Source organism: Haliotis asinina, chromosome 13, assembly GCF_037392515.1.
Source record: "Haliotis asinina isolate JCU_RB_2024 chromosome 13, JCU_Hal_asi_v2, whole genome shotgun sequence".
Classification (NCBI taxonomy): Eukaryota; Metazoa; Mollusca; class Gastropoda; order Lepetellida; family Haliotidae; genus Haliotis; species Haliotis asinina.
The window spans coordinates 17,365,750-17,381,014 of NC_090292.1; the positions used below are offsets into that span (position 1 = coordinate 17,365,750).

The window sequence follows — 15,265 nt, forward strand, 5'->3', positions numbered from 1 at the left end:
AAATATCGGAAATGACCTTGTTTGACCTGATACTTGTTGGCATCAAATTGAGGTCAAAATTACAAAAGCTGAAAAACGCTTGTGAAACGTCAAATTTTTTTTCTTTTTTTTTCTTGATGCTAAAATGCTAAAAAATATTTAAATTAACTTTTCTTTTTTCTTTCAGGGTACCTGATATTTTACACAACCGACTCCAACCAGGCAGACAGAGACTGGGTTCTAGAAGGGGTGGTTGGAGATAAGTTGTCCACAGTCATCAGCGACCTGACGCCCGACACAACCTACTACTTTAAAGTTCAGGCTCGGAATCGGAAAGGCTACGGACCTATGTCGGAAACTAAGATCTACAAAACACCCAAAAGTGAGTCTGGGGCTAGGTTACCAGGGAACAGATCTGTGAAGATCAGGGTTAGAATTGGTCTTCAGCAACCCATGCTTGCTGTAAGAGGTGACTAATAAGATTGAATGATCAGGTTCATTTACATTTCCTCGTGTCCGAACTGTGTAGATGTTGATTAGTGCAGACTCAGTTATTGACAACCATCAGACATACAGATTGAATATTGCTGAGTGCAGCTTCAACAACAAGCACATGGGAACTTTGTCCATTGAAATCTTGAATTGCATTTGTTAAAATCATGGATTCTTTTGGCAGAAGTTATGGTTTGTCTTTGAAAATGATAAATTGTGCCTGATAAAAACATGATTTATGATTATGACATGAAGTGCATCTATTGAAATTACCAAGTATTTTCTACCATTATGAACTGAATAATTTGTTGAAATTTATTGTTTGTTTCTTATATCATTATATGCACCTGTTTAAATAATGCACTGTTCCTTGGCACCATGAACTGGGAGTCGTTATTCACGTGTTGACATAAACAGCATCTGTAGAAATCATTTCTCATACTTGTTGACATCCACTACATCTGTTGCATACTTCGTTTGGAATCATGATGGTAAATGTTAGTGTTATTTCTACTGGCATACTTGTTTATGGTTTACTGATTAAGGTATTTTGTTCAATATTAGTTTCTAGATGTGTGGAAATTGTAGGAAATTACCTTTGGCTGTAATGAAGAATTACTGTCGCCATGTTGAAAAGCTGATCATTAATTCAAGGATTACTAACTTACATTATGACAATAAATAGGGATTCTTATTTTTCAAACATACCCCCAGAAATATAAATAATATACACAATTCTCAAATGATGGGAAAAGAGTGAAAATCTAGCTGTAATGCTGTTGTCTCATTTGTCTCTTAGTCGACCAGGCAGCCATGACAGATTCTAACGAACAGGGTGGCTTGTCCATGAACATCATCATTATCATCATCGCGGTTGCCGTGGGGATAATCTTCTGTATCATCATCATTGTGGTCAGTGTGCTTCTGTGCAAGAAACGTGACGCTCAGCGCCAGGATATCAGAAGGTGAGGGGATGGTAGATGAATGTGGCTCTAATCTTCTATTCTTCTATGACCCATCCTATATTTATGTACAAAGTGAGTGACCCCCCACCCCCTGCATGGTGTCATGTAGAAATTTTCTAGTAAAATTCTTTTATATTTAATGAACAAAATTACTGCCCCCCTTCCTTGCACATGTGTACAGAATTGATGACTCTCTACCCTCCAGTACAAAAAGGGTGACCCTCATTTAAATCATCATCACCCCCTGACCATTACTTTTGAATGGTCCCTTACAACAAAATCAACTTCAATATTTCAAAGCTTATAATTCAACTGGAGGCGGTGGCATGGTCTAGAGGTTAAAGCGATGGCTCATGACACCAATGGCCATTGTTTAATTCTTCACATGAGTGAAGCCTGTTTCTGGTGTACCGACCATGATATACAGGACAATTTTTATGGATAGCAACTTCTTGAGTTTATTTTCACGACGTTTCGGGGCTTATCCTAGCCCCCTCATCAGGTTGAGCTGAACTCAACATTAAGGCTAACTGTTAACTCTGCCCATGACCTCACAATGCTTATGACGTCACAATGCTATGACAACATGATACCAGTAGCTAACAGGAATGCTATGACAACATAATAAAATTAGTAGTGAATGGTTACAACTAACCTGATTTATAGAATGAATACATCTTATTTTGTATATATAGTAGTGTTGAAGGATTAAATTAGAAATGACAGATCATTATTGTATCAAATTGTAAGTTTGGACATGTACAAAGATTTTTGATAAATGTGTTGCATGTATAGCATGTAAAGTAATACTATTAACAGTACACAGAAGTTATTCATCATCCATGGGATAAGCCCCGAAACGTCATGAAAATAAACTCAAGAAGTTAGTTACTATCCATAAAAATTGTCCTGTATTGCTACGCCAACTTCTAAATGCCTTTGAAGAATCATACCATGATATATCTGGAATATTGCTGAAATCAGTGTAATACTTCAGCACTGATTCCTCTGATCTGACTTCCTAGCTATAAGTCCCCGAACAAGCCGTTGAAGGGGATCCCGAAGGATGTGAAGCCTCCAGACCTGTGGATCCATCAACCCAACCACATGGAGATGGGAAAGATGGACAAGTCCCAGCGGAGTGAGTCCAACATGTCCGTCGCCACCAGCACACTACGGCGGTCGTCACGCGGATCCTCGGACCGGCTCGACGAGTTCCCTCCTGGTCTGGACATCATGGACAAGCGGAGGAACTCTTTTGTTGGTGAGTATTTAAAATACAGCAGTTCTGGAAACAATGTGAAGGACAAACATTTTAAAAAGTTGTTTGCAAACCTATTGACTCGAAAAATATTGAAATGTGAAACTTATAGAAAGGTTAAAGGCTGTAAGGTTTTGAATACTCAGACAGGAAATGTGCAAAATGTCATAAAATCAAACTATCGGCCATTTTGAAAATGAATTACAGCGTTGAAAATAATATGTTGAAAGAGAGAGTGTGAGTTAATGGTGATATTTGTCTCCAACGGGAGAGAGACCGTTTGTTTTAATGGTGATATTTGTCTCCTGCAGGGGAGAGTGGGTACCCTTCAAGTGGGGAGGAGAGGTACCAGCCTTCACATCAGAGAAGTATCGTCCGTCCCAAGCCCATCACCATCCCCGTGGATGCACAGCCGCTTCAGAAAGAACGTACGTCTTTGTCATCATCACAGCACAGAAGCATTTTGAAATTGTGGGCAATGGGCATAGCTTAATAATTAAACTGTAAGCTCATCACATCGAAGACCCAGGTTTGATTCCCCATATGGGTTCAGTGGGTAAAGCCCATTTTTAGTATCCCTCATCGTGATACTGCTGGAATATTGCCAAAAGCAATATAAAACTCATCTCACTCACTTTTGGAAATTTTGGTACAAGACATTCCTGTCGATTTCAAATGTGTAATATATTGTCAGCATGTGAAGGAAGATGGGTTTTTTTACCAAATCACTGTATATTTCACAGTAACTGAAACACCTCATTTCAGCGTAAAACTTGTTTTCGGGTGATGGGAAAGCCTAATTGTTAAAGCCTCAGCTATTCACATTAAATACTTGGGTCCCGTTTCACAAAGATCTCGTAAGTATAAGATTTCGTAACTTTTCTCATAGCATTCATACTTACTGTGTTACAGTATAGTAGGTACGAATGCTACAAGAAAAGTTATGAGATCTTAGGTTTGAGATTTTTGTGAAACAGGGCCCTAGACCTAGATTTTCGAAGCTCTCTTAGTGCTAAGATTGTCATATGTTAATGTTAATGTATGGCACTTACGACTATCTTAGCGCTAAGAGAGCTTCGAAAATCTTGGTTCTGGGTGAGTGAGGTCAGTTTACACCATTTTGAGAAACATTCTAGCAGTAATTCAGTGCATGGTTTTCACGCATTGTACCCATGTGGGTCCTGGGTCTTCAGCATAATGGGTAGTGGCTACCCTGCAACACATTTAGAAGACATTAAGACTCAATTCACACCAAGCTGTTAACACCCAGTCACAAGTGGGCTTGATCCCGTCCCCTCAAGCTCACAGGTTCGAACACTAGCCCAGAGCCTTAGCCAGCTCACCCACCATGCCGTCAGAGTTGATAACTTGTTTCATTTCCCTACAGTGTGTCTTCTCTAACTGCGCAGCATAACCTTTGGTACCTTTTGAAATCTTCAACTGTCTTTACATCCATCCATTTTACCTTCAGCGGTTGCCACGGTAACAGCATTACCAAATGGTCACATTACCCAAATGATTGACCCTCGAGATGTCGGAGGTCATCCAATGAGACCTGTATACCCTCGAACCCAGTACAACACACAATACACCTCAACGCCCCGTGTTAACGCAGGGGACATACCACAGTCAAGCTCAAGTGAGTATTAAATCTGAAATTGCAATTTTTTAAAAAATTCTTTTTCGATGTTTATTTTAACATTTCAATTTGCGAATTTCTTTGAAATCTGATTCAATTTTGATGTTCTTCAATAATTTTAAAATCATTTTGATTTGATTTGTTCAATATTTTGTCGATATGTTTCCATTTTAATCATGTTCCAGTTTACTGACTTTTAAAGCATCTTCACAGGCTAACACATTTCCCACTTAATAATTTGCTTGATTCAATTTTCAAATTTTGCACCCACCTGTAACGGACTGTAACAAATATATGCTTTTTGGATTAAAATATGTTTAATACTCTTGAACAGAAAAAAGAAAAAAATGAAATAATTTGTTGTGGTCCAGTAGTTTCCATTCAGTGTTTCCTGCATGATGTCACCCTGCTTTTGAGTAATAATGTTCTGTTGCCATGACAACCCTGGATCCAATCATCAGTCGTTTCAGAACTGACCTAACGATCTCTCTTATCACTAACAGTGCACAGATTTTCTATTGCTCAGAAGAATGATTTGATTGGATGGCTATTTTTAACATCAGGCTGTTTTCTAATGAATCTGTTGATATGCATGGGTCCAGGATATTGATCAGAATAGAATGGGTGAAAAATACCCTTCCTACAGGAGTATGGGTATTAACTGGTTACTGAAGTTTATGGATAGGTGTAAAGCTAATAATTATTAGTCATAACTGACTGCAAAATATTTTGACAACTTTCTAAAAGTATGAATGACAGTTGATGTTTTGGTAAAATTACAGAAATGGTTGAAGGAATTATTAAGCATTATAGGTAATGTACAGTGCAATAAACCAAGATGGAAATGCATACTGTTATTTGTATTTCTCTTGTATTAATGAAAACATTACTATCAGTATCAGAATAGCCACAGACAGAGCTCTGGCAACATTGGACATACGTTTTTCAAGATGAAATAATTATTGGTCAACAGAACCAAGAGCCATGTCATGAAATGAGCTCTGATAGAACTAATATTGGTGTTTGAATGAGGTAATCTTGCATGATGGTTTTGAGGACTTTTAAAACGTGTTCCGCTACCTTTATAGGAATATATTGTTTTCAAATCTGCAGTGGTGATTAGAGTTCTGTTCTGTTTCAAAAGATTTGGTTGAAACTTTTTGATTGGGAATATATTGTATAAAAATGATAATAATAATAATATGGATTTGCAAAATAGTAATAATCAGCAGTGGTGATTAAGGGTTTAATGTGTTTAAACACTTTGGTTGGTAAGCGAAACTAAAACAAAATGAATCATGAAAATTTATGCAGTTTCAATGATCACTGTGGCTACTCTGATGAGTAATGACTAAAATATTCAATGTGATGCTTTATAACTTTGTTCACTTTTATTAAGAGGAAGACTAATGCAAGTAATTTTTCTAGCGTGTGCGTGTGTTGTGTTTGTGGCATGATTTGTTTGTTTTCCTCGTCAGCTAAAGCCATGTCATCATTGAGCGAAGACGAGTGTGTGGGCTATCCCCCTGACGTGTTTGAAGACTCCTACGCCAGTAGAATAGGCTATGGCATGTATTTCTACTTTACTTCTTCTCAAAACAACAGAGATGCCGATTACAGTGAGTTCCTGCAGAAATTCTGCTGAAATTGTCTTAATTTTTGCAGAAATTCTGGGGAAATTAGCAGAAATTCTGGGGAAATTGCCAGAAATTTTGCAGAAATTGTTGGCACGCACTATTCAGCACATTTTGCACTTACATGCATCTTACATTTAACCAGGGGATTAATAATCTGCTCAATTTTTGTCTTTAAGTATTGATACACCTAGAGAACACTCACATCTTACACTTTTAGTTCCTTAGATACCTGCATGAAGCATTCACAGTTAAGGTTTGTATTTCTGTCCCGTTTCCCTCATACACCCATTTTATGTGTTTTCCATTTTCCTTCATCTGGATGTATTTTGAAGAATTTATGGATATGTGTTGCTGACAGATCACCCAATTGGGCATAAGGCAGGGATAGCTATTTTCTCTGTACTTGTCGATAACAGTTCTCGACAAGGTGTGACATTTAAATTTCCTTATCAACATTAATGTTAAGAGATATTTCATCCTCAAATTTTAGTGAAACATATCATTCTTTAATTTCATGATGTGGGGAGCCATAACTTGTATTTCAGGAAAGATTATTAGGTTTGGCTTGCATGGCCTCTATTTCATTGCTACATATTCTCACAAAAACTTTTAACAAAAGGCTGGAATAGCATCAGTTCTTTGTTCTGAGACTGAACAGCGCCAAGTTGGGAATATTATGATTACATATGTTCTATCAATATGCTTGACAGGTAAGTATATGAATTGACACTTAAACTCCATGAGACACATATCAGCGTTACTTCACAGTGTTTATACGTTCCTCCACCACCCATGTGCAGTATTGATGCCATCAGTCAATCAGTCTTAAAGACAGGTGCAGTCAACATTTCAGTCTACACACTGGTCAGCTCACATTATAGCTCAATGGCTATAGCCAGAGCTCCAGATAAGGTGCATATTTACATATTTTATGCAATAAAAATCACATTTACTCACTTAATTACAAATCTGGGAGTACAAGAAAATGTACAAGAATCACTTATGACCCAATAGGCCTATAATGCTGCAGGAGTCATGTGACTTCTATGGTGTATATTTAAAAATGGCTGCCAACTATTTGGCAATATAAGAAATTACTGAAAGCAATTATATTTATATATAAAGTATATATTGCTTTATATACAGTATAGTATATAGTACAGTATATATTATAAGTGCTCATTACCTTATAAGGATAAGACACTCGTGGTGAATATGTATTTGGGGTGATGGAGAGAATGTGTTAGGACTGTGAGGTATTGTTGACAAACAAAACATGACAGTTCCTGTACCAAGGTTGATTATTGTGCTATAGACTTGTGTGCAAAGCGATTAACTTTGTCCCTATGTCCATTGTCTCAAGTTGTGTATGTCACCAAGTCACGTGACCCATGTGTCTGTTGGTTGTCGATGAAATGGGTTAGCTCCCATGTGGTAGCTGAGTGTTCTAGACATATAATCATAGCAAAAATGCTTTGACCCCACTCATTTGCATGTGACCCCATCATACTGACTCCTCCCACCAGTTATAACATCTCTTGTCCCGCCCCTTCCCATCTACAGAATCACCAAACTGCATGAGAGCAGTCTCATCGTCCAAAATCTGTCGAGTGGATTTGTCTCTGTTCCTAACAAGCTGAAATTTCATGAAAAGAGATGACAAGTCAGTTCACAACTTAACTTCAACATCGGAAAGATTTTTAAATTGGGAAAAAAGGTCATGTGACAAAGGGAGGTAACTGTGATCATGCTTAATTCCAGGCCCTATCTCATCAGAATCACCAACCCCATATGATCAGCAAGCAAATACATTCGCTGAGTCAACAAGTGGGGTGGTTTCCTCAGAGGCCTTGAAGGTTTCGCTGGGGCGTACCCCCAACCCGCTGCGGAGCTTTGCCCTCCCTGGCCCCCCCTCCCCAGGAGCTACCCCACCCAGACACATAGGTAGGAGTCATGGAACACTCAGCTGCCACGGTTGCCAGGCAACAAAGCCATGGACCATTTGACATGGTGGAAGTGGGATCTTTTTCTTTTCAATTATTTTGAACATAAGAAACCCAAAATACTTGTCAAGTTAAGTCTTGTGGAAGCAAATATGTGAAAATAATAACTTTTGTTTGTCGCCACAATCCCAAGATGCATCATTAGAAAAGCTGCGACGTTGTTCAACACAATAATGCAATATGAGCTACACTGAATCCCTAAAGCGGTATTCTGTTCATGGCTATGGCACTCCTCTTTTGGGGTTTATGGAATAAATAGTGCCAACAATTTGCTTGTTCCACAAAATCTTCAAGAGACTTTCAGGGTAGAGGGACAGATAATACATGCAAATATTCAGTTCACGGAAAATGAAAATACATTCACAGAATTTTAAATATTTTTCTATGTTAGAAAGACTTTGAAAAGTTTGTTTTATGATTTTTCATCTTTATGGTATTTTTTATGTATATACACATTCTTGAAGTATTTTAATTCTTGATAGTGATAGAGTGAGTGAGTGAGTGTAGTTTTATGCTGCAATCAGCAATACTCCACCTATGTGGTGGTGGTCTGTAAGTAATCAAGTCTGGACCAGACAGCATCAACATCATGAACATCGATGAGAGAGATGGTAAAAGTTAGGGGGTCATTCAACATTCTATTTGTTTTCGCCTGATACTACAAAAACTAAACTGCTTTTCAGCAAACTGAAACTGTATTTTTTTTAATCACATGGTTTGGGACTTATTTCATTACATTTCAACAAAGACCTTCCAAAATTTAGCTTTAAGATTGCTGTGTGGGAAGGGGCCCTGCTCCCTTTCATAGATTGAAATACTTTTGAAATGAGAAATTCAGAAATAAGAATAATTGGTCTTATTATGCACTTACAGGAATTGTAACCAAGGTGTGTATTTTTCTTGCAGTTAAGCCACAGCCTAATCTAAGTCCTTACAAGAAGCCCACTCCACCAATCACCGCTGGACCCATCAAATCTCGGTCTCCACTTCCACTCATCACTTCCAAAGCGCCAGATGTGACGCTCAAAGCTGGAAAAACTGGCAAAGAAGACAATGGCATGGAGGTTTGTTTGTTTATGTCACACTCAACTTAATCCCAGCTATATGGCGCTGCCAGTTTTGTTAATAATTGAGTCTGAACCCAACAATCCTGTGATTGACAGCATGAGCAACAAGCATGGGTTGCCGAAGATCAATTCTGCCTGGGATCTTAGTGGGGAACAGACATGGTGGGCTGAATTCTATTGTGAAACTCTACAGGATTCTTGATATGTGTGATGGCGATAGGGTAGCCTAGTGGTTAAGGCATTCGCTCATCAAACGAAAGACCGAGTTTGATTCCCCACATGTATACATTGTGTTAAGCCTATTTCTGGTGTCCCCCGCCATGATATTGCTGGAATATTGCTAAAAGGCATGTAAAGTTAGGTATCGGGCTAACTGTTCCCGCAGCCAAGTGCCTACCCGGACAACTGTTCCCCAACTACTGCCCCTTGGCTATCTGCCCTCACAGCACCCTATCAACTGTGCCCCCTGGACAATTGCCCCGTAGGACAAGTGCCCCATTCATTTATTGACCTATGTGATGAAGATTTTTGTGAAATGTAATGAGACTATAGTTTGATATGTATCTCCGTCTCTTTCAGAAATCTCTGAGTACCGAGGAGCTAACAGCAGAAATGGCCAACTTGGAGGGCCTGATGAAAGATCTGAACGCTATCACACAGCAAGAGTTTGAATGCTAGCAATGACAAGTGTGCTGCTATAGCGTGTTAATATTGTTATGTATGTATTTATATTTCAATACTACTGTGACAGGACACAGCCTCAGTCCGTGGCTTTCAATTGGATGTGTAGCCAGGTTACTATGACGACAGCATTTATGGTACTCGGCATACGTGTACTACTTATCGGACAATTTGTTATACAATGGGGACTCCATAGCAGAGACAAAGACATGTCTCCAATATTTCACAAGTCATTTCTGCTGAAGGGCTCAAGAAAAGATTTCTGCGTGTGGAGTGTATTGAAATGGGACACTGGTACAGTGAGGTTTGGAGATGACTTTTCACAGCAAAGGATTACATTCACAAGCGAAGATTATTGGCCGACTTTCTGATGTAGTTGATTCAGTTATCTCCCTTTGCTACCTTTTCCCTCGTTGTGTCGCTACCTGTTTGGTTGTGAAATTCCGTCAAGCTGTAGTGGAAAATGTCACGTGTGCAGTATTAGCAAAGGGAGATAATTCTGAGAGAAGACAGTGGTGCTATTTGTGTCACAACTACCCAGAACGTCTGTCAGTTGAAGACTTGGAAAAACAGCAACTGCCTTATCAACAAAACACTTTGTATATGTTTTAGAAATGCTGGCCATCTAGCTGAGCAATATTTGATCAACTGCTGAATTTCTTTCAAGAATGCCACCATATTTCCTTCGAACATCTGAGTTTTTCGATAATGGGATGTATATATCCTGGGGATATCAAGAAATATTTTGTGACAGTTTGAACAAGAAACATATATTGACATGGCTTATGAGGGACCAAAGACATATTATTGTTATTGATATTATTATTTTATTTTGTATCTGCGAAATGAATCAATCAATGTCTTGAAAGTGTGAATGACAGAAGTACTTCAGTGTGGTGTAAAATCCTCTGCAGAAAGATGCCAAAATTGTTTGGGATGTTTAAGTGAGCACTGAGGCTGGGTTTTTTTTCTTTCTATTTTTTTTTTCCATATAAAACAAAATTTACAAATTTAACTCAGACGTTTTAAGGAAATATGGTGGTCTACAGTTTGAACAAAGGCATCCCAAACATAGGCCAGAGTGCAACAGCGAAACTGTTCCTGGGGTGGAAGATGAATATTCATGATGTTTATCATGCCTGCTGGTCATACCATTTTGTTTTTGGAGTTGCAACATGTTGTATGGTTCACAGTTGAACCACTGACTTCTTGGAAGCTGAACGACAAGTGATCTTGCTCTTCAATATCAAATCTTAGCAAAAGCAGATGAGTGAAAGTGCAAATTCTCAAAAATCTCAAAATTTCATTTTGACTTTGCAGTATGACCCAACAGGGATGTATGGCCAACCTGAATATATAATGACCCTCTTGACAGGCTGCTGCGGTGTTAAGACGAATCAGCCTTCACCTTTGTATCAATATCACATATAGATTTAGAGGGCCAAAACCAAATATACATATGTCAGCTTGTGTTTACCTATAGTTGACTAACGATCTTCCACCACAGCCCTTGTGTTTTGTACCGACGCCAAAGTAACTACGGCACTCCCATTTTGTATGAAATTGCTTTCATGGATCATGACCCTTGTACATACGTTCTCATTGTGTATTGACTACTTGAAAAATATCTGACCAAAAACCTGCCTGTAGCTGATTAGCCGCTCTACAGATATCATTGTTGTCTTCATTTTGAAGTCCATTTTGTTGTCGTTTATACAAGTGTTTTGTAAATGAGCATTTTAAGATGCCAAGTGTCGGTTTTCGTATACTTTGTAGTAATGGTCAAAAATAATACACGATTTTAGTTGCATTGAATCTTTTGTATTTTGCAAGGTCAACAAGTAATTCTTTCAATTTATTTTTTTTCACAATTTTTATGGATTCATTTGTCATCATATTTTACCCCTCTATTACTCTGTTATTTATGCCATATGAACAAAGTGAAGAATACCTCAAACATATATGTTTTTCTCTAGTGTTTATTTAGCATGGCATGTCTATAAAAGTTTTATTTTGAACATAATGTACAGACAATGATGTTGAAGAATTTTAGAAAAATGTGAATTCTGTATACATAGGAAGAGGCATAAAATGGTTGATGGCTCTTTGAAAATGTTTTAAAATAACCATTCAGTGTTCTTATGTTCAGTTATTCTGTTGTGGTGACCAGCATTGGTCAGCAAATTTGCTTATGAAGAGTATGTAATAATGATTTTGAACTGCTTAAGACAAAAGAGGCACATATATATTTGACATCAGCCGGACTCTCACCTTCAGATATTCATTAAGTTTCAACCCTAAAGAATCTAATCATCAAAATATTTTATTTGAAGTTATTGATTCTTTTCATAAATTACATCAAAATATGAAGAGAGATTGTAATGAACGGTAGTATCTTTCTCTTCTAGTTGGAAGAATAATTTCTTCTCAAGACTACAGGGATTAGCTCCTGCAACAGCTTAGTATTCTAAACTTGTCCCATAACTGAAAATTGTGTCCATAGCAACAAAATACATACTGTAGTGAGCATGAAAAATATCCTGTTGTAATAAAGTACAACTAATTACAGTGCCCACCGTTGTTTCCATAGCAACACGTTATGTATTTTAAAGGTGAACGTGGAAATATGCTGTGCTGTTGTAATAAAGAACAGCTGATTATATTAATGCGTGATTAATGGATTTATTCCACTGATCGAAGGCATGTTAAGTAGATGCATGCTAGAAGCAATAACATTCTTGCCTTATTTCAAAATGGAAACAAAATTCAACATGGCGATTATTACAATGGTGTATTTTCCGTTTAATTTTCGGCTTAAGTAATCAAAGAATGAAAGAATGGCTAAGTTACAAAATAAAAGCAAATTTTATAGCTTAATTTTCTTAACTTTTAAGAAAGATATTTTAGAAGGAATCATATTTTAAGGTTTTTGTTTGTGAAGTGATATTGTACTTAAAGTTGTTTTTTTAGAATTTATTGTCTCAGGAGATTTTACCACAACCAAAATAAATAGTGATTGAGTTAAAGTTTAAAGTCACATTGACAGTATTTTAACCATATCGTGACTATCCAAAACATGAAACAGATGTAAGGTTGTCACGCCCTTACGTATTGAGTGTGTTGAGAAACGTGTTTTTTTATGGCCTTACAATATGTGTGAGATGTTTCTATAAGTCACAAACAAGCATTAGCGAGCCGATGTCCAAAGCAATCTTTATTTTCAGAGTGACCTTGACGCCTCAGCTGCCTCTGCATGTGCATGGAGCAACCAATAACTTATTATGATACAATTTGTACATGTTTATCAACTTGTATTTTTTATACAAGTTACAAACAATTGCTTATGACTTGACTTTGTGTACTATGTACTTTTGCTAACTTTTTGTGTGGGCACCATTTCATTGTCTTCATGGTGGATGAGCCTCAGCTCTAAATGCTCGGACTTTTTCAAACATTGTCGTTGGACAACATGACCTTAGTGCTAAGACTGATGATATGAGTCCATGTTGAGACAGGGAGGTACAGTCAACTTAGCTAAGATCAATTTGTACAATGGCACCCAGGTTGCTGTTGTACAAAATAACCTTAGACTACCTTAAGTCTGTGTTAAGACATGTGAGTCAACTTAGCGTTAAGATCACTTTGTACAATGACTCCCAGGTAGCTGTTGTGTTCAAAATAACCTTAGCGCAAATACTACCTTAAGTCTGTGTTAAGACATGTGAGTCAACTTAGCGCTAAGATCACTTTGTACAATGGCACCCAGATCATCAATGTACTTTGAAAGGAAACTTATAAAGCATTTCTGAAAAAGAGAAAGTGTCAGGGAAAAACCTATTTTGATACTTGTGGTCAGGGTATTTTGTTGAAGTCTTTTCTCAAACAGATTTCTTTTCAAATTTTACAGAATCTTTGTAATGGTGAATGTACGACTCTCATCATGCTTCATACTGTTTTTCCTCTGATAATTATAATTCAGAATGAATGTCTGTATGACATTTGATCATGTTTTAGATATGTAATTGTTTCGTTTCAACAATTTATGATTCGTGGTAAGAATTACGGTATTTGGTTTAACAGCCTTAATTCCTTATAAGGATTTCAAAACATGATGCAAGTCAGAATGAGGTTTAGGTAATGTGTGGATCAGAAGAGAATTTACTGCTTATCATTTAATTAATATGTCAACTAGGGATTAATCCCATTAGGGGTGTAATAAATTAATATATCAACTAGGGATTAATCCCATTAGGGGTGTAATAAATTAATATAAAAGCTAATAAAATAGTCATACATTTTAACTTCTTAAACATTAAAAATATAATAATAATAGAGTAAGATATTTAATGACAACTTTTTTCAAACCTTATTTCATCTTATTGTGGTTAGTGGCTTTCAGAGATTGTGTTTAAACCTTGCACATAGCTAGGTCCCTAAATCATTGTAGAGATCTTTCTTATTAGAAAAAAAAATATTGCATTTGTGTAAATTAGCTCTGGTTAGTACAAAAATCCAAACTTTTGAGGTCAATAAAAGATAGCAGAGAGTTTGTTTATTACTCAAGGGCTTAAATGTATCCACCCCCTACATGTATGGCAAGGTCCTGTTTATCTGAGAGAAAATAAGAATAGGTCTCTAAATGTTTGGGGAGATCCTGTTTATCAGAGACAGAAAAAAACTTTTATCAGCGCTGAATGTCATTAGAGATTCTGTTTGTTTCACAAAGTATTTTGACAGGTCCATGAACGTTTTGTGGAGATCTTGCTCATAGTATAAATATCTTTTGTAAAGTCCATAAATGTTTGTATAGGATCATGTTTGGGGCTCAGCATCAATGCATCATCTACATCATCATCACTCTCTCCGACCTGGTCTCCATCGCAGTTGCCATGGCAACTGCAGACACCGGAATCTGGGTGTGGTACTGAACAGCTTTTGTATGCTCCGTGACCTGGACGTGGACAGATCAGACTCATCAGAGAGAATAAACAAAAAACATATCAGAACATGTGGTTGTGTCTTCTTTTGTTAGTTTGTTTGTTTGTTTAATGCCACACTCAGCAATATTCTAGCTATATGGCAGTAATCTGTGAGTGAGTTTAGTTTAGTTTTACTCCACACTCAGCAATATAGCTATACGACAGTAATCTGTGGGTGAGTTTTATTTTATGCCACACTCAGCAATATAGCTATATGGCAGTGATCTGTGAGTGAGTGAGTTTTGTTATATGCCACACTCATATAGCTATATGACAGTGGTCAGTAAATATTCAAGTCTGACCAGATTTTCCAGTGATCGATAGCATGAGCATGGATTTGTGCAATGGGGAATCAATGATCTGTCAGTAAGAAAGCGAGTCTGGACATGACAATCAAGTGACTGACATCATGAACATAAATGAACGTAATATGTTAGATGATGAAATTTATTAACCAGGTCAGTGGGTCTCATGATCCGATCCCATTATTCACCTCTTTTGACAAATATGGCCCCTAGAGAAATGAATCAGACAATCCAGTGATGGGTATGGGTATGGATGG

General features: G+C 37.3%; 1 protein-coding gene across 7 annotated transcripts in view; it reads left to right on the plus strand.

Annotated features, from left to right (window-relative positions):
- LOC137259977 (neogenin-like) overlaps positions 1 to 14,730 on the plus strand; it is a 143,304-nt gene extending 128,574 nt beyond the window's left edge. For 3 of the 7 annotated variants that reach the window (XM_067797633.1, XM_067797634.1, XM_067797636.1), the window contains exons 17-24: positions 167 to 361; positions 1,271 to 1,436; positions 2,462 to 2,700; positions 3,009 to 3,125; positions 4,169 to 4,336; positions 7,735 to 7,917; positions 8,883 to 9,040; positions 9,623 to 14,730. In XM_067797633.1, the coding sequence (XP_067653734.1) occupies positions 167 to 361; positions 1,271 to 1,436; positions 2,462 to 2,700; positions 3,009 to 3,125; positions 4,169 to 4,336; positions 7,735 to 7,917; positions 8,883 to 9,040; positions 9,623 to 9,721 (1,325 nt within the window). In that variant the 3' untranslated portion in view covers positions 9,722 to 14,730. Of the gene's footprint in view, positions 1 to 166; positions 362 to 1,270; positions 1,437 to 2,461; positions 2,701 to 3,008; positions 3,126 to 4,168; positions 4,337 to 5,814; positions 5,956 to 7,734; positions 7,918 to 8,882; positions 9,041 to 9,622 lie in introns of all 7 variants that reach the window. The other 4 variants (XM_067797637.1, XM_067797639.1, XM_067797635.1 and 1 more) reach the window with 3 other exon arrangements.
- The last annotated feature ends 535 nt before the right edge of the window (positions 14,731 to 15,265 follow it).